Source organism: Pecten maximus, chromosome 18 (genome assembly GCF_902652985.1).
Source record: "Pecten maximus chromosome 18, xPecMax1.1, whole genome shotgun sequence".
In the NCBI taxonomy this organism is placed as follows: Eukaryota; Metazoa; Mollusca; class Bivalvia; order Pectinida; family Pectinidae; genus Pecten; species Pecten maximus.
In genome coordinates, this window is record NC_047032.1 from 23,237,984 (window position 1) to 23,258,155 (window position 20,172).

Sequence of the window (20,172 nt, forward strand, 5' to 3'; positions counted from 1 at the left end):
GGTGGGCACCAAGATCCCTTGTCTTATTACCATACTGTACCATTCAGTGGTGGGCACCAAGATCCCTTGTCTTATTACAATACTGTACCATTCAATGGTGGGCACCAAGATCCCTTGTCTTATTACAATAATGTATCATTCAATGGTGGGCACCAATATCTATTGTCTTATTACAATATTGTACCATTCAATGGTGGACACCAAGATCCCTTGTCTTATTACAATACTGTACCATTCAATGGTGGACACCAAGCTCCCTTGTCTTATTACAATACTGTACCATTAAGTGTTGGGCACCAATATCTATTGTCTTATTACAATACTGTACACCATTAAATGGTGGGCACCAATATCCCTCGTCTTATTACAATAATGTACCATTCAATGGTGGGCACCAATATCTATTGTCTTATTACAATACTGTACCATTAAGTGGTGGGCACCAATATCACTTGTCTTATTACAATACTGTACCATTAAGTGGTGGGCACCAATATCCCTTGTCTTATTACAATACTGTACCATTCAATGGTGGGCACCAATATCCCTTGTCTTATTACAATACTGTACCATTCAATGGTGGACACCAAGATCCCTTGTCTTATTACCATACTGTACCATTCAATGGTGGGCACCAATATCTATTGTCTTATTACAATACTGTATCATTCAATGGTGGGCACCAACATCAATTGTCTTATTACAATAATGTACCATTCAATGGTGGGCACCAATATCCTTTGTCTTATTGCAATAATGTACCATTCAATGGTGGGCACCAAGATCCCTTGTCTTATTGCAATAATGTATCATTCAATGGTGGACACCAAGATCCCTTGTCTTATTACAATATTGTACCATTCAGTGGTGGGCACCAATATCTATTGTCTTATTACAATACTGTACCATTAAGTGGTGGGCACCAATATCTATTGTCTTATTACAATAATGTATCATTCAATGGTGGACACCAAGATCCCTTGTCTTATTACAATAATGTACCATTCAGTGGTGGGCACCAATATCTATTGTCTTATTACAATAATGTACCATTCACTGGTGGACACCAATATCCTTTGTCTTATTACAATAATGTATCATTCAATGGTGGACACCAATATCCCTTGTCTTATTACAATACTGTACCATTCAATGGTGGGCACCAATATCTATTGTCTTATTACAATACTGTACCATTCAATGGTGGACACCAAGATCCCTTGTCTTATTACCATACTGTACCATTCAATGGTGGGCACCAATATCTATTGTCTTATTACAATAATGTATCATTCAATGGTGGACACCAATATCTATTGTCTTATTACAATACTGTACCATTCAGTGGTGGGCACCAATATCCCTTGTCTTATTACAATACTGTACCATTAAGTGGTGGGCACCAATATCACTTGTCTTATTACAATAATGTACCATTCAATGGTGGGCACCAATATCTATTGTCTTATTACAATACTGTACCATTAAGTGGTGGGCACCAATATCCTTTGTCTTATTACAATACTGTACCATTAAGTGGTGGGCACCAAGATCCCTTGTCTTATTACCAGACTGTACCATTCAATGGTGGGCACCAATATCTATTGTCTTATTACAATAATGTATCATTCAATGGTGGACACCAATATCTATTGTCTTATTACAATAATGTACACCATTCAATGGTGGGCACCAAGATCACTTGTCTTATTACAATAATGTATCATTCAATGGTGGACACCAAGATCCCTTGTCTTATTAAAATAATGTATCAATCAATGGTGGGCACCAAGATCACTTGTCTTATTACAATAATGTATCATTCAATGGTGGGCACCAAGATCTATTGTCTTATTACAATAATGTACCATTCAATGGTGGACACCAATATCTATTGTCTTATTACAATAATGTACCATTCAATGCTGGACACCAATATCTATTGTCTTATTAATTACAATACTGTACCATTTAATGGTGGGCACCAACATCAATTGTCTTATTACAATAATGTACCATTCACTGGTGGGCACCAATATCCTTTGTTTTATTACAATAATGTATCATTCAATGGTGGGCACCAATATCCCTTGTCTTATTGCAATAATGTACCATGCAATGGTGGACACCAAGATCTATTGTCTTATTACAATAATGTATCATTCAATGGTGGACACCAATATCTATTGTCTTATTACAATACTGTACACCATTCAATGGTGGGCACCAAGATCCCTTGTCTTATTACAATACTATATCATTCAATGGTGGGCACCAATATCTATTGTCTTATTACAATAATGTACCATTCACTGGTGGACACCAATATCCTTTGTCTTATTACAATAATGTACCATTCACTGGTGGACACCAATATCCTTTGTCTTATTACAATAATGTATCATTCAATGGTGGACACCAATATCCCTTGTCTTATTACAATAATGTATCATTCAATGGTGGGCACCAATATCTATTGTCTTATTACAATAATGTACCATTCACTTGTGGACACCAATATCCTTTGTCTTATTACAATAATGTATCATTCAATGGTGGACACCAAGATCCCTTGTCTTATGACAATACTGTACCATTCAATGGTGGGCACCAAGATCCCTTGTCTTATTACAATAATGTATCATTCAATGGTGGGCACCAAGATCCCTTGTCTAATGACAATACTGTACCATTCAATGGTGGGCACCAATATCTATTGTCTTATTACAATAATGTATCATTCAATGGTGGGCACCAAGATCCCTTGTCTTATGACAATACTGTATCATTCAATGGTGGGCACCAAGATCCCTTTTCTTATTACAATACTGTATCATTCAATGGTGGGCACCAATATCTATTGTCTTATTACAATACTGTATCATTCAATGGTGGGCACCAATATATATTGTCTTATTACAATAATGTATCATTCAATGGTGGGCACCGATATCTATTGTCTTATTACAATACTGTATCATTCAATGGTGGGCACCAATATATATTGTCTTATTACAATACTGTATCATTCAATGGTGGGCACCAACATCTATTGTCTTATTACAATAATGTACCATTCAGTGGTGGGCACCAATATCCTTTGTCTTATTACAATACTATATCATTCAATGGTGGGCACCAATATCTATTGTCTTATTACAATAATGTATCATTCAATGGTGGCCACCAATATCCCTTGTCTTATTACAATACTGTACCATGCAATGGTGGACAAAAAGATCCCTTGTCTTATTACAATGAAATCCGGTATAAAGATGACGTATTTGTTATTATGTTGCGGTATTTATGAATAAATGTGTGTGAATATATTTTCCATATTACTCCAGGAATGCAAATGACTTTCACATGCAAATGAATTATTGATTAGGTGTCTTTAAAACTCGATATCAGTATTACGTTCTACAGTTTATGTTACGATACATTTCGTAATTAATTCATTTGATATGTAATATTGTATTGCATACATGTATCAACAATATTGTTGATGTAGATAAGTTCATTCTGCATTGATTTGTCCTTTCTGAGAAAATGGCACATGATTTATTAATTTGTTAGAGATATAAATAGAGGTTATACAACGAGTGGTTGTTGGATATGGAATTTATTTCACACGAGTAAGTTCTTTTTTAAAAGTTACAAAAGACACGAGCTTTAGCGAGTGTTTTTTGCAACTTTTAAAAAATAACTTACGAGTGTGAAATAAATTCCATATCCAACAATTTCGAGTCGTGTGACCTGTTTCTACCACAATAATATCGGCTTGAATCAAAGGGAAATGTGGCCAAGTATTATTTCGCGTATGCAAATAAAGTGTACCGGTGACGTCCGGGACCCGGTGATGTGACGTCATTAGATTATTGATGACGTCAATAACAAGTGCAGCTTGGGTCAAAGTTCAGCGTGTCAGCCAATCAAAATGCGTACAGAGTTTATACCACGTGTGGTATAAACAGATTGTTAATCAACAGCTGTAATGATTAACTGATGGCCTGAGAGTTGAATAACACAGGGTATTGTGGTAGAAAAGATTATAATTGATCTGCCTCCTGGAGATTAATGTCCGCCGCTTAACACTGATGAGACTGTTTTAGTCACTGTAAAAGCTACACATCAAATTAAGGAATATTTAAATATATCGAAACTCATAGCTTAGAAGTTTCCAATATTCTTCATGTTTAACGAGCGACAGCGAAAACAATGCTTGTCAAAAAACAAAACAAGACAGGCAAATTATCATACGGTAAAGATTTGTCTCTGATTCACCCAAACAAATTTAACACAAAACTTTTAACTCAGAAAGCCGCTACCAAATATAGAGGCAGAAATGAATACAATTTTTCCGACTGCAATTGAATTTAATTCACTTTCAATTCAAAAGATAAAAAGAAGTTCAAACTATACAGTAAAATATGTAATTTTGATGCTGATATAATTCGTATACATATGTAACAGAATATTTCCCAAGTCCGAGATGTAGAGCAGTTTTTTGATTCTTTAAAACTCGATGGTACCAAGATGTTAAGACGTTATTTCCATAGATAATTAAACATCATACATATTTTAGCAAAATAAATACGATAAGAAAAATAGGACAATTTTTTTCCAAACTCTATAGACACGTTTAACATGTTATCTTGGCTAATTAAACAAATACTTATCTACGTAAGTACACTAGATACATTGTTTATGTAACCCTTTGATGTCAGATATTGCCTCGTGTTCAGTGAAGCGTGTCACGTGATAAAACCGCTGACGGAGTCATTGGGTGTCGCAGGTATTGTGACACCAGACCTATTGCCGGAAATAGTATTAACCTTAACACAGCAAACTTTACATACTGAAAGTGTCGTGGTGGAAAAGTGAACATATTTTACATAATATCTTAAAGGCTATCTAACGCTGTTTTCACAGGAATCTGCCCGGAGGTGGAAGAATACATGCATAAACTAAGAAGAACTGCTGTCGACACGAGACTAATAACACATGAACTTGTAGTTGGTTCACGAGAGGATAATATAGAGGTAAATTATTTTAATACTTAAAATATGTTAATTGAAGGAAGCATTTCTGTGGTAACCAATTAGTATCCTTCACAAACATTTGTATGCATTGTTTATCGTCAAAACTGTTTTATCAAGTTATAAAACACCGTCAGACACCTTAATTACGCAAGAATTATGCTTTTTCAACCTGAATTACCATACTATGGATCCGAGGATTACTAACGAGCCGGGAAAGTAGGAACCAGCTGTTAATGATGTTGTATATCATTGAGTTTGCATTTATAATATTCTTTATTTAAGAATGGAATATTATTTTGTTCTGTCCTAATTCCATTGGAAATAATTATATTTTAACGTGGCAAAATATATACTGTTGTATAATATGTCTGCATTCTTAATATTTTGCAAATTTAATTAACTAACAAAAACCAATCTCTTCGGTCTAAACATTGACATGCCATCTTTCTAACCTATTGATTAAGAGTTAAAGGCACATGTTTTTAAAGTTTAAATCAATACCTAAATTTCAATTGCTGTTATCATAATCTACGTTCCGAAAATTTTTTTGACTAATTTGGTAGAAAATTCAACCTTGTGAAATAGGAAATTGTTTTGTAAATACATCTGGTACATTTTTTTTCTCTGACAAAATGTGACTATTTACCTGATATTTTCTGCGTATATAGTTTATTCATGATTGAAATTAATGCTTTATCTTCAGAACTCGCAGAGAGATTTTATATACAAAGAAATATGGTATATAAAATCTCTCACAGTCCGGCATTATGAAACTTGTTGGTGTTATAGTTTGTTCCTATCTACAAGAAGTGTGTACACAGTTTATGTAGAAACGAGATTCGTCTGTTCTGCTCGGGGCAATATCTTGCTGATATTTTCCTATGTAACTCTTTGTCACTTTAACAACAATCAACATCTAAAATATGCTTCTTAACACTAATGATCTGTGGACGCTACAAAGCGTTTAAATGACTCAATGTCACTCAGTGTCTATTTCCAACCATTTATGTCGTAGTTGATGGTCGCCTCAAGCAACACAACACATGCGATCATAGAATCAACACTACACAATATGTACTAATAGTGCTGATACACTACTACTAGTCACTTTTACTGTAGCGTCTATGTATCTGATGAAAACACTATTACTAGTTTTATACTTGTCAACTCAAGGTAGATTCCCCGTTGTCTCTATGTAGTATCTTGGTCTTCTCTATTTTAGTCTCCAATTCAGCAACAACGAATGACCCTTCTCTTCTGTCATGATACTTGTTGTACTATTTTTTTCCATGTCACATTACTTTGAATAATTCCAAAAAGTAATCCCTGATAATCCTGCAATTTCCTATTTTCTTTGTATCCGTGTAGAAGGAACCGCTGTTTTAACAGGAAAAGAATTACGTCGGCTGCGTATATTTGTGAACCGCTGGGACACCCCAAATACCATTGTAAATACTTTTTACATTCATAAACGAATCTTGTCCGGAGAGTTCCACTTTACAGTATTCATCACTATGTTTATAAGCTCTGTGGAGGTAGAAGTTATGATTTTAGACCAAACCAAACATATCCTCCTACAGTTTTCATCCAAACCCTTCGAAACTGTTCGAACGCTGTCGTCCTATACACACTACAGACTTTTATTTGATCCTCCTGTGGCAGTTATGCCAATTTACTTGTTTTCTTAGGCAGCATTAAGTCCGGACAAGTCTTCCAATAGTTTCCATCCATACTTCACGTAATTTGTGTGAACTCTGCATACGTGTACACTGAAGTTGTACAACTTTGCTTACTGATTTAGTCTTCTATTTCCTCACTGTTTGTATACATTAGACAGAGTTTTGGACAGAGAGTCAGGCTGGATTTGGGAGAGAGTAAGAGTCAGCTTTCCTTGTGACAGTTCTGTTTTAATATTTAATATGAAGAGATATTCTGAGGATCCCTTACCGTTTTAATCAGATGAGTGCCTATGAACCAAGAAATGACCTTGACAAAACTGTTCATAATACATTAATTTTTCATACAATTTGTGTCTAAAACTATAATATAGGTCCGTGTCATTTATATCTCAATGCAAGCGGATAGTAATTCTTGACCTAAAATGATAATTTGTAGTGAAAACACGTAACAATGGACTGGTTTCAAAATAGTCATAAAATCAAAATACGATAGCTTGATATGCTATTGATAGCCTCTTTACTGCAACGTTTACAAATAGGCATTTGAGTTCAAAATTAACACTCGCAAGACTATAGCGCCCTTTGTGTTCCAAAATATGACCTATTTAACAAATGAAATAGTCACTGTGATAACATAAGAATTTTGTATGATATATCAGTCCACTTGAAATAACAGTGATGTGACCGAAATGATTTTCTCGGTCAAGTTCTTTTATAACGGAAGATATGATATTTTAAGTGGAGCATATTTTATTACTTCTAGCGATCGTTTAATGGTATTATGATACTATAAATCACTTTGCGAATACTTTATTTCGCGAACTTCTCGAGATATTACATATGTACCGAATACATGATTTCGCGAACTCTGTTTTAGAAATGACTTTAAACTCGCGAATGATGAGCTATTAGAGTCATGGTCTCGATAAGACAACTATATCGGTGTTATTTTCCTACAAATAAAGGCGAAGGGTTTGAATTTGCAGTTATCTCCCCTCGCATATTAGCACGAAAGTGAATTCTACGTGAAATATAGGTGATTTACAGTAATGTTAAGTCTGTTTATAATGCAGCACTCTATGACATCCACAAGCAATGTATTTGTTGTCACTTGCTCTAAAACAATTCGTTCTTGATTGGTCTTCATGATAAACACCTTTTATCCAATGATTTCCATGTTTGTCGTCATCAAGTTAGTTAAGACTGTAGCCTTTCAGATTATGGAGTGATGTCATCAAATGTAGGCCTTGATAATAAAAAGCCAATTTATATTCATGCGAGCCTTAAGTATCCATGTGACTTGTATGGCATACAGCTAGTATTGACGTCTTTGATGTATGTCTTGAATTAATACGATGTTTTAATATATGTGTACACTATACACACGTTTCAAACATAGGTGTAATGTCATCCATTGTTCTAAGAGTCCTTTGTATAGCATGATGATTTTGGTTAAAATTTTTTATTAATTTTAGTCCGTCCGTATTTCTCTAACATCGTATAATGGTTGTCATTGGTCCTTAGTTGTGCCAATTTCAGATTCTAGTCCGACCCGGAAAAGAAAATGGCTGACAGGCGACTATTTTTGATTTTGTCAGTTCAATGTTGTCTCTATTACTTGAGATGTATAAATTTAATCGCCAATTAGTTCATGATCGGGGACATATAGTGTTACCCATAGTCATCAGTCTGTTATGATTTCGTTTTCGCCCATTTATACTTTAACGGATACAGATAAATAATTGTAATTTAATATGTATTTGTATGTTGATAATATATAGGACGAGTTCTGTGTTATGTCCGCTCAACTTACTGTAAGATAAGATTGATATGAAAACAATATGACCAAAATAAGAGAGCCTTGCCGAACTCCACAACGTTATTAAATGTGTTTCCTGTAGCTATTTTTAATATTGTTGTGTAATCCCTGTAAGCAATTACAGCAGTGTCATCATAAAAATTACCGCTAAGATGTGATAGAACTTTTAGAGGGGAACATAATTTTGATGAAAATAACTAATTGTGATTTCCTTGGGATTTTCGTAGAATTTTTAGCTATTCAAAACATAACTTATAATTGTGATGATTTAATGTAACTAAGCCTATTCAGTCTTATCTTCAGGTTTATAAGCTGTAAGCCAGACGAGTTTTTGGAAGTCATTACTTTATATTTTCTTATTTTCTCTATATTTCTTAAATGAACTGATTGATTGTTTCTGATTTCTTTATATTTCTTAAATAAACTGGTTGTTGGTTTCTGATTTTCTCTATATTTATTAAATAAACTGGTTGATGTTTTCTGATTTTCTGTAAATTTCTTAAATTAACTGATTAACGTTTTTTATTTTCTATATATTTCCTAAACTGGATAATGGTTTCTGACTTTCTGTATATCTGAAATCTCTTATTTTCTAAGTATTTCTTAAATAAACTGGTTAATAGTTTCTGATAATCCAATAACTGGGTAATAATTTCTGATTTTCTCTATATTTCTTTTTCTGATTTTCTCTATATTTCTTATATAAACTGGTTAGTAGTTTGATTTTCTCTGTATTTCTTAAATAAACTGGGCAATTGTTTCTGATTTTCTGTATATTTCGTACATAATTAATGATTTCCGCCTAATTAGTAACTTCCTATTTAGCAAATTACGGCATATGTACAGTCATTACAACAAACATCTGTATTTATTTTTGTTAATTATTGTTTATCTTTTTCACAGTGATTTTCTTTTAGCGATGGTGTACGAGACAGTTTGCGACGGCATCGATTTGGACTTTGTCGAGGAAACCGGAAGTGACGGAGAAGAGGAATGGCTTCAGTAAGTTAAACTTCCGGTTGGCAATACCAGTTGGGAAAGAAGGTTCAGATAAATAGATATATCTCAAACAGGGCAGATTAGTCTGTAAATATACCAACACGAATCAAAGTAGTATTATTCAATAACTAATTGTAAGGAAAAAAATCGACAATGCCTGAATCTTATTTTTTCAGTTAGGTATCTTGTTAGATGATATTTTGTTGCTGTCCGAATTACGACTGTGAACATATTGGCAATATCGCATATCGAGGTTCCGTGAATAAGAAATTGTCAGAACAATAAAGCGATAGCTAAATAGCGCCGTAATAAAAGGTACAGTTTCAATCAAACGTCCGACATTGGTGCTGAGACATAAACGAGCAAGGTGCCTGAGAACCGACGACCTGGAACTTTCAGGAACTGGCGACGCATCAATTGATCAAAAGTGATTATTGCATCATGATGGCAGTAGATTGCGTGCTTGGCGTCGTCAGAACGCTGCATACGACCGAAATAGTATAGGCACAATGGCATTAAGAGGTTTGTCAGTAAATGACCGCCTTTTGATGACTAAACGTTGGACATGTATTTTCTCGATGGTACCTTTAATGGTCAGATATACCCCTGTCTCTAGAGACAGCATTGTCTTTTATTTCGATAGCAACCCGGTTGCTAGCCACTCTCTGTTCATGGATGACGATTCCCGACCTCATTGTGCCATAATTGTGAAGACATTCAACTATGGCCTGCCCTCTCAGCGGATATGATCCCAGTAAAGTATGTTTAAGATCAAATTGGAATAGATACCAATTATCTCGTTCCCCTTGGCTAAATTTGAATGACTTACGAACTGCATTGCTGCACCGTATTTTCCGGCAATAAAATCTCAGAAGGTTTGTCTGCAATATGAGGCAAAGTGTTCAGGAACTATACCGAAAGCGAAGCAGACACACATATTATTTAAAGTTATACCATTGTAAAGTTAAATTTGAATGTGCTTCATGACACTCATATGTTCGGAAAAAAATAAAAGTTTGTTTCGACAGACACACAAAAGTTTTAATTCAAATTTGAATACAATTTGTTAGCGAAATCTGAACACATTCTACAGTCAACAGTCAACTTTTTGGTGCACTCAAACTGCATAAATTTGCAAGATTTTGTCGGTAAAACATTTGAATGTAGGAAATATTTTAAAGAAGAATCAAATTTTGTCAAGTGGTCCCTTCTCAAAACATTCCTCAGGGAGATCAACTTTTTGACGTTATTGATAGTTTCCTTGCTATAAGGAAGTTATTGAGTGGTGTTTTATGGTCTATTTATTGCTTTCAACCATAAGAAACATACTTTAACACCGTTCTGATATATGAGTGGTATACTTTAACTCTTCCAACTTTTATGGTTAAGGCAAATCAAATGGATTTAAATTTTGTTGTATTTTTGAGTGTTTTCGTCAACATTGCCATTTCAAGTTTGTTTGAATCTATTCTACGTTTCAGTTCACAGGATCGAAATAGTAATGAAATACAAGTTCAAAGGAGTGAAATATATCGAAATTTATAAGCGACGACTTCTCGATGACCAAAAGACCAACGGTCAAGCTATCATAATCTGTCAGTTTGGACCTTTTTCAAGGTCACAGCGCCTGATGATTATAATATCGTGCCATATGTATGGATGGATAAAAAGTTGATTGAATTAGAAAATAGTACCTACAAACGTACTTTCAGGGCTATAGATATCACCTTAAGGAACAAAGCTAGGGCACTGATACATGGCGAGGAGTATGAAAGGAAAAGGGGCAATAAAACTGCTTATATCACAGGCGTCTGCTTCTGGTTATTATTTATAGAAAAATAGTCCCTACTCCTACTATAACAACAAGGTGTAACACTTGAAAAGTCGGAAGTGAGGGGGGGGGGCTTCGATTCACTTTGACTTTGGCTTCAATCCGACTGAAATATTAAATGCACACAAACTTCGGTGACCTTGACGAATCCTTAAATATCAATTCGTGGAAAGTTGGACCAAAAGTGGTTGTGAAAGCCGCCGATGCATCTATTTTAGAGCGGTTTTACGAGGGGGTAACCTGATTGGTCGACAAGTCTATAAACAATACTTACTGTAATCGGCGAATAATCCGAGTATCCGTTTTAAAACAGCTCTTAGATAAAAACAAAAACAAAAACAAAAACTACTTCCGCTCCATAGCTGATTCACCGCTCAATCTTCATGTGTTACACCTTTTTGATATAGTAGGAATAGTACTAACCGGAAGCAGACGCCTGTACTTATTTTAATCAACTCAGCCCACTCTTGTATTTGAACGAAATGGTATTCATTTAAGCGTATATACAAATGATCTAGAGTAAGTTTAAAGTTTCTTCAACAGCATGTGATCGATACATGACGTATTTAAAATTTATAAATAATTTTTGCTGTCAATGTATTACCTGCAGTTATATTCATAGTTTAGATATAAAGCAATTCATATGACTTTGGGTAAAACTTTCAGATCAGTGTTTCAATTTTACCGTCGTTTTCTACTTTATTTCTTAGTTATATTGTTCATTGAGGTAGCTCCCGGGCACGCTGCCCCGAAATGGCCAGGTCATTTAACAGGGCGACAGATCTACACAAACATCTACGTACTTCAGCACTGAATACAATATCAAAGCAAACGATGACGAATTATAACACATGTTTACGACCACTAGCATGACGTAAAATTTACCTCAAATTAATTATACGAAACAGCATGCATGCTTTATCAGTTGTCATTAGTACGCATTTCTGTGGCATGTGGTACACATAGTTTAAGTCGAACAAGCGTCATCGCCAGTTACAATCCAGGAAGTCTTTTTTCATAATTCCATTTTGTTTAGTCTCAGAAATAAGACAGACAATCTCTCTGATAAAAGATATAAAGATATGTATAACTGTTCAATAGAAAGTAGATATGGTAATGACTTGACACTATCATAACAATTGTTTACGTCTTTTTCGATTTCACGGTTAATGGTGTATATGTTTGAAACAGTGTTTCTCCAGCTCTTGTTTTGTGGGAAATCTGTCTAAGTTACAATTCTCCTTGTTATGCTCTTCCATTTGTTGTCTATGCCAAAGCGCATCAGTTTAAAGGATACCTTTAGCTCACCTTGGCTCACCTTGGCTCACCTTAGCTCACCTTAGCTCACCTTAGCTCATCTGGTCTGAAGGACCAATCAGCTTGTCATGGTGCAGCGTCCGTTGTCCGTCCGACGTCCGTCAACATTTTTTTATAAATCGCTACACTTCTTAAACGGTTAAATAAATTTTGAACAAATTTGTTCTGGATCGTTTTTGAGCATTGATTAAATGTTGTATGAATGGAGGTTTTGGCACCCCATGGACCGGAGGGGCGGGCCCAACAAGAGACATATATATTAATCCTTTGAATCCCTACCAGTCCCCAATTACTGAATGAATTTTGATGAAATTTAGTCTGGAGCATTATAGGGGGAAATAGATCCAGTGTTTTATAAATGGAGCGTGTTGCTCCCCTGGGCAGGAGGGAGGATTAGGGATATCGAGCAAATTCTTTATTATACGAATGAAAGGATGTGTTCCAAATGTGGTCGAAAGCGTCTGGCATATTTTGGTAAAACTTTGTACGAAGGATTATTGATTGAACGATATACAATGTTGTCTAAATTGATGGTGGGTTTGCCCAAAAGGGGGAAAGAGGCATTTTTTTGAAATACATATAGTTCATCAAATTTTCTCTCAAGAACCCTTGGGGAACATTAAATGAATATGGTTTATTTATAAGTATATTTACCCTAGAAAATTGTAGTCGAGGAACAATAAAGAGAGTCACTTGGGTATTAATGTTGTATGCTTTGTAACTTAATATGCTTTGGATCTTATTTTGAACCAGAAAGGTAATTGGTAGTCAAAAGAAAGTGTTGACTGCAACACATGATATTGAGAGGCAGATCCAAGAAAAGTATTTGTTATATATCCTAGAGCGCTTAGCCATAATCACTAACATATCTAGGCGAGCGATACAGGCCCCATGGGTCTCTTATGCTTTATCACTGTAGTAACTAAAATGTATAATTGGCTTCTTTGTGTCTTGAGTTGCTGTCTCTTCTATCGTCTTACTTTCGTGCATCTGCAGCTGATTTCGTTGTCGTTTTCATTCTTTTTTTCTGTCAATTTTTGAAGACTTATTCATACTATGGGTTTACTGTTGCCAAGATTTCATATGTTGTGTTATATTGTATTTTATATCTTTGACCAGTGTTGTATGGATTAAAACCGAAATATTTTGATATTTGGAACATTGTATCGCATATGTTGACAATATAAACACTAGTCATCAGAAAGCAATTTATACAAAAATTCAATATTCAAGGTCATATCTAAAACGGGAACTGACTGAAAATAAATTTCGTGCAGTGTATTGTTTAAACTTTCGTCTGAACTGCATATGGTGTAGACGAATTGACCATATTTTATGGCATCTACTGGATATGTTTACGAGAATATTTAAATTCCTGTCAAAGCTGTTCATTTATTTGTCAGCTTTGACATATTCTCATCAAACATTTATTACTGCTTTACGTCATTCAAAGTCAAGTATATCGTATCCCTGATGCTTAAACGGTCAGTGGATGATAGATAATAATATAAAAATGGATCATTTCATATGAGAAATTTCACATTAAAGGTAGTTACAAGTAGTGTGTTAAGTTTACATGTAAGCCGTTAAAAACATTCTCTATAAGTAGTTGAGCTGGCATCTTTATTGTGCCAAATATTGTCGCAATGATGTAGTCCGACAATAAAATTCATCACAAGTAAATTTGAAAAAAGTCAATAAAAATAACGTTCGATAAAATGGAATTGTGTTCCATTTCATTTATCTTTAAGTCTTTTCTGACTTGCTGTAAACATTAGATATCAGAGGTAAACTTATCATTTAAGAGTATGATTTTACTCGGAATAACATATCAGTGGATATATTCACCTTGCTGAATGTGTGAGGACTTAGGATGCCGATTAACCGGGAAACGTTTGTATTTTACTACTACACTTTTTAAAAACAAATAACTGATTTCATCAAAAAAAAACTTTTGTGATTGTTAATATTTTACGCAAATTACTGATTTAATGAAAAATGATGCACACAAATTGCAAAAACGTTTAAATCATTAATAAATACATATTGGGGGAAATCAAGTCAAAGTAAAATAGGCGTTGTCGTAGCCATATATTGCTACCATTCGCCCGTCTTAATGGTATAATGTGATACATTTTGTATTCTTCTTTACTTTATTGTTTATGTAGATAATGTGTTGTAATTTATCGTTGCGAATGTATTTTCTTTGCATGTAATGTTGTGGTATATATTGGAGAGTGAATGCCTGTATAGTTCTAGCACACCATCATCCAGGCACTGTTCATTAAACAATTCCCGTTTCTTGTTAACGTTGAATACAGGTCTGTCGTTTTTTCATTCATGCTTGAATTTCTCCGGATCATTTGTTTGCTTGTTTCTTTGTATGTCTCTAACTACGCGGCGAAGGGTCAGGATGACCTATAGTAATTATGTTTCGTCCGTCGTCGTGCGCCGTCCGCCGTGCGCCGTGCGTAAACTTTTCACATTTCAAACTTCTTCTCAAGTTCCACCAGTGGGATTGAGCTGAAACTTGCCTGAAATGATGCTGGGATGGTCCTGACCAAGTGTTGTTATTTTTCGTGTCGGTCTGAAATCCAAGATGGCGGTCACAGCCGCCATCTTGAAAACACATTTGAAACTTCTTCTCAAGTTCCACTGGTCAGATTGAGCTGAAACTTGCCTGAAATGATGCTGGGATGGTCCTGACCAAGTGTTGTTATTTTTCAGGTCGGTCAGAAATTCAAGATGGCCGCCACGGCAACCATCTTGAAAAACACATTTTAAACTTCTTCCCCAGTTCCACTTCGATAAAAATCCAAGATGGCCGCCATGGCCAACAGTGCCACTTTACGCTCTACAGAGAATGCATACTACAATGAATGCATACTACAATAGTATAAGGGTATTTAATTTTGAGTCAGATGACCGTTAAGGCCCATTGGCCTCTTGTTTCTTTTTTCTTTTCTTTTTGTTTGTTTCTGTCTGTTTTGTTGGTTTTTTGGTTCGTATTTTCAGATCGTTTTTATGCATTCATATAGCATACAAGGATGTCAATAGACGGCTTATAATATTAAACCCTTCATCGAAATAGTTGCCCAGTAAGTTAGAGACTGGTAGCTCAGAAATAGCAGGGTGTTTTGTTGGGTTTTTTTAATTTTTTTATTATTATTATTATTTTAGCAAACAGGCAATATGTGTATTGTGATTGGAATTGGAAATTTTTGTATACAGCACAGCAATATGATTTTGAATGTGTTATTTCGTTACCATTTTGTTCATTTCCGATCAAATTATGTAAAGAAATATCTTCCCTTCTATATCAAAACATATGTTAAGTTCCATTTGGTTTTCTAAGGAATTGCCTACTAGATTTCCACTTCCGAGTTCAGAAGGACGAAAGAATAGTTGTATTCCTACCATCACTGACTAGTCCTGGAAGGACGAAAAAGCTGTATTATATCCGTCACATCACTGATAAGTCGTAGAAGGACGGAACAGCTGTATGATATCACTTGCATCACTGACGAGTCCTAGAAGGCGGAAACAGCTGTATAATGCATTTTCATGGTCATTTTTCGACAATTATATTGCATACAATGTATTTATATGTTGCTTTAGATCACATAATTGTTCTTACTTAATAGCTCCAATAAAAATCATAAAATGCTGAGCCAAAATCGGTCTTGGATCTCCACGATTTGTAAACCATGTCTTAAAGTTTGTATATGCGATATATGGTAAAGACGTGGCAACATTAAAATAAATACGGTAGTTTGGGAACATGCGCTTTGTTTAAAGTATAATAATTACATGTTGAGACAGCAGCTCATGCATTATTACACCCTTAAAAACGTTCGCTGTCTCGTTAATGTGCAATTTATTACATTTTTATATGCAGGCCATACCTCACTAGAGCATAGCGGATATTGGTGCATCGATGTATGTGTATGGGCGATGTTAAACGATCCCTGTTTTATTAGGTCACCTGAGACAAAGTCTCAAGTGACCTTTTCTAATCCCCTTTTGTCCGTCGTCGTGCGACGTGCGTCCGTAAACAATTTACATTTTCAACTTCTTCTCCAAATCCCCTAAACTAAATTCAATCAAATTTGGCAGGAAGCTTTTATGGTTAAAGGTCAATCAAAATTGTGAATTATATGGTCCTCAACCCTCAGGGGCCTGCGGGGCGGGGCTAAAAAGGATCGAATTGACTAAAACTTCAAAAATCTTCTTCTCTACTCTCAGATATGGTGGAATCAAACACTCTTCATAAATGGAAGGGTCTTAAGGTACTTTACCGAAATTGTGAATTTCATGACCCTGGGGTCTCAGGTTTGCCCCTGGGGAGGGGGTGAACTTTACTATAGTTTATATAGGGAAATCACATTTTTGACTATAATTTGTTGGATTTCTATTGGAATTCATTCTAGCTTGGTTAACATTATCAGTAGGGGATAACAGATTGATGGTATGTACATGTTGGCCCTGACTAACCCCCAGGGGCTGATGGGCGGGTCTAAAAAGGGTCAAATTGACTCAAACTTCAAAAATCTTCTTTTCTAATCTCAGATATGATGGAATCAAACACTCTTCATAGATGGAAGGGTCTTAATGTGCTTTACCAAAACTGTGAATTTCCTGACCCTCGGGTCTCACATTTGCCCCTGGGGAGGGGATAAACTTTACTATAGTTTATATAGGGAAATCTCATTTTTGACTATTATTTGTTTGATTTCTATTTGAATTTATTCTAATTTGGTTAACATTAACAGCTTTGGATGGCAGTTTGATGGTATGCACATGTTGGCCCTGACTGACCCCCAGGGACTGATGGACGGGGCTAAAAAGGGTCAAATAGACTGAAATTTCAAAGATCTTCTTCTCAAGTCCCAAATAAGGTAGAATCAAATACGCTTCATAGATGGGAGGGTCTTATGGTGCTTTACTAATGTAATGAACTTCATGACCCGGGGGTCACAAGTTTGCCCCTGGAGAGGGGGGAGATTTTACTATAGTTTATATAGGGAAATCACATTTTTGACTATTATTTGTTTGATTTCTATCGGAATTCATTCTAGCTTTGTTAACATTATCAGCATTGGATGACAGCTTAATGTTATACACCTGTTGGCCCTGACTGACCCCTAGGGGCTGATGGCAGGGCTCAAAAAGGGTCAATTAAATTAACTGAAATATTTCAAATCTCAGGTGACCGTTAAGGCCCATGGGCCTCTTGTTTGAGAAACATTGATATAGTTAACAGTCGGTTTTAAAACATTTATTGATATTCTCCTTTTGTTTAGACTCACCTACTCGAAAGACCTTAGGCTGTATTGTGTTTGTCCATACCATTTACTCATTCTCAAAAATGGCATAATCCAATTCACTAAGAAATCTAGAGTCCTTACAATGAACTAGAGGCGTCCTAGGATGGAGACTAAGAACGTTTTCGAAAACGAATTACCGTGACCTATCTCAAGGTCACAGCTGCTAATAGTTAACACGTATAAAATTACTTAAACATCTGTAGAATATTTTTTTTGATTGAAATGCTTAAAATCTTTATATTCGTTTGGTAGCTGGCACATTGTGTAGCCAAATAAAGGTCTTCTTGAATGAAGCTCAAACGGTTAACGAAATTAATGATCTTGACGCATATTCAAGGTTATTGGTGCAAACTTTATTAAAATGCTCATATTACCGAAAGCCTAAAAAAACCATTATATTTGCGTGGTAGCGGGATTCATCCCTTAGATGAAGCCCAACACAGTTTTCGAGGCCCTTCGCAAGAATTTAATATAATGGATTCAACCTTGAAAAAATGGAGCGATACATGATCATTGAACATCTTCTTTGGCATTCTAGCAATAATTTGCTTTTATGAGAGCCATATGACTAAGGAATCCCGTAGCGTATGTTTTTGATGCCTTAACTGTTCTTTTCTTGCCAGCCTAATTTCTATTTTTGTATTAGTATTATTGTTATGTGTGTGCAGTTCATGTAATGAATATGATTTCATTTGAGAAAAAACAATGACGTAATAGTCGTTTTTTTTGTCCTACTCTGCCAACCACTATGACGTGACACCTTCTTGACCAGTGAGCTGTTATTTAGCATGCAACGTCATATTTGTGTCTATATCATATCCCTTCGAATTCGATGAAAGGCCGTAAAATATGTATTAGATATTTTCCTTTATTACTTTATGCTTTGCAACAAACGACGTCTTAGCCCTTGACCTATTTTCTACTGTGCAACAAGCAACAAGTGCAGTGGCATAAATCATGATGTTACCTTAATTTATTTTCTACTGTATCTTAATATGTATTCATGGTATATGAACATGAGCACTATTGTATTCACTGATGTGTGTCAGTAGTTATGTTCAGATCAGTAAGATTATCCAACTTCAATCTCATAAGATAAACTATTTTCAGAATAATTATATCCGAAATGTAATGTAGATAAGAAAACACTTACCTAGAATTTATAGATACTGTGTCGAGTGTGACGCTTGACAAACTAGGCGCGATGTTTCGTTTATCACTATACATATAGGCCTACATACACACACATATATGTGTGTGTGAATGTGTTTGTGTATATATTATATAGTTGAAATAAGAAGGAAACGAGGACACATTGGAATATTTCACATGATCGTGGTGTATCTTACAATGATCGAATGTGACAACAATGAATGACAAGAACAATAGAAATGTCCGATTCCAAGAGCCGGTATTCGAGGATTTTATATATTTGTCGGAGGAAAACTCGCTGGAATCTCTAAACTATTTAAACAGGCATGTTATAATTTAAATGGATTTATCTTTATCTGGAGGATAAAAAGACACTTATCAGTAACAAATATTAATAAGTTTTAATATGGATTTTTAATTGCCTTTGAATTCTCACATGCAAAACCATTACCTTTTATTGTTATTTTTTTTCTGTTCTTTTACAGTTGCGATAATTTTGTTTTTATTATTTTGTTTATAGTTCCACCCGAGTGAAGTACTTTACAAATGAACTGTCATTTAGGGGCCGTCTCAAAAGGTTATTTTTACGAAAACCGGAAACACGTAAGTAAATGTCAGTTTAATTGTTCTTACTATCATACATCTCAATGACTTGCAGTTGGTGACCTAACCTTATAGAAAAAATGTAAATTTAGGTTTTTGTGAATATTTTAACAAATTCAATTGAAAAAATGTTGAAATAATTCTGCATCATTTACGACATTAAACGTCATTCAATACCACTGGTACATATAATGCACACAACATAAGATCTCCAGTTAACCCTGATTTAGATTATCCCTTATATAATTCATAATGTTCTTGGTGCAGCACTTTGATAAACATTAGTTAAATAATATGTATGTACCTAAAGATTGATTGTTAACTCATTGATATATTTTTAAAACAGTGGATCAATATTCTTAAAACATTATTGGAACTTCACATTGCCGAAAATGCAATGTTC

General features: G+C 35.0%; 1 protein-coding gene across 5 annotated transcripts in view; it reads left to right on the forward strand.

Annotated features, from left to right (window-relative positions):
- LOC117316530 (potassium channel subfamily T member 2-like) overlaps nucleotides 1-20,172 on the forward strand; it is a 70,779-nt gene that overhangs the window by 15,010 nt on the left and 35,597 nt on the right. For 4 of the 5 annotated variants that reach the window (XR_004529871.1, XM_033871161.1, XM_033871164.1 and 1 more), the window contains exons 2-4: nucleotides 4,933-5,042; nucleotides 9,444-9,542; nucleotides 19,687-19,769. Coding sequence is in view for 4 of the 5 variants with exons in the window: in XM_033871161.1 (XP_033727052.1) it covers nucleotides 9,460-9,542; nucleotides 19,687-19,769 (166 nt within the window). In the remaining variant the exon portion in view is untranslated. The remainder of the gene's footprint in view (nucleotides 1-4,932; nucleotides 5,043-9,443; nucleotides 9,543-19,686; nucleotides 19,770-20,172) is intronic. The other variant, XM_033871163.1, reaches the window with a different exon arrangement.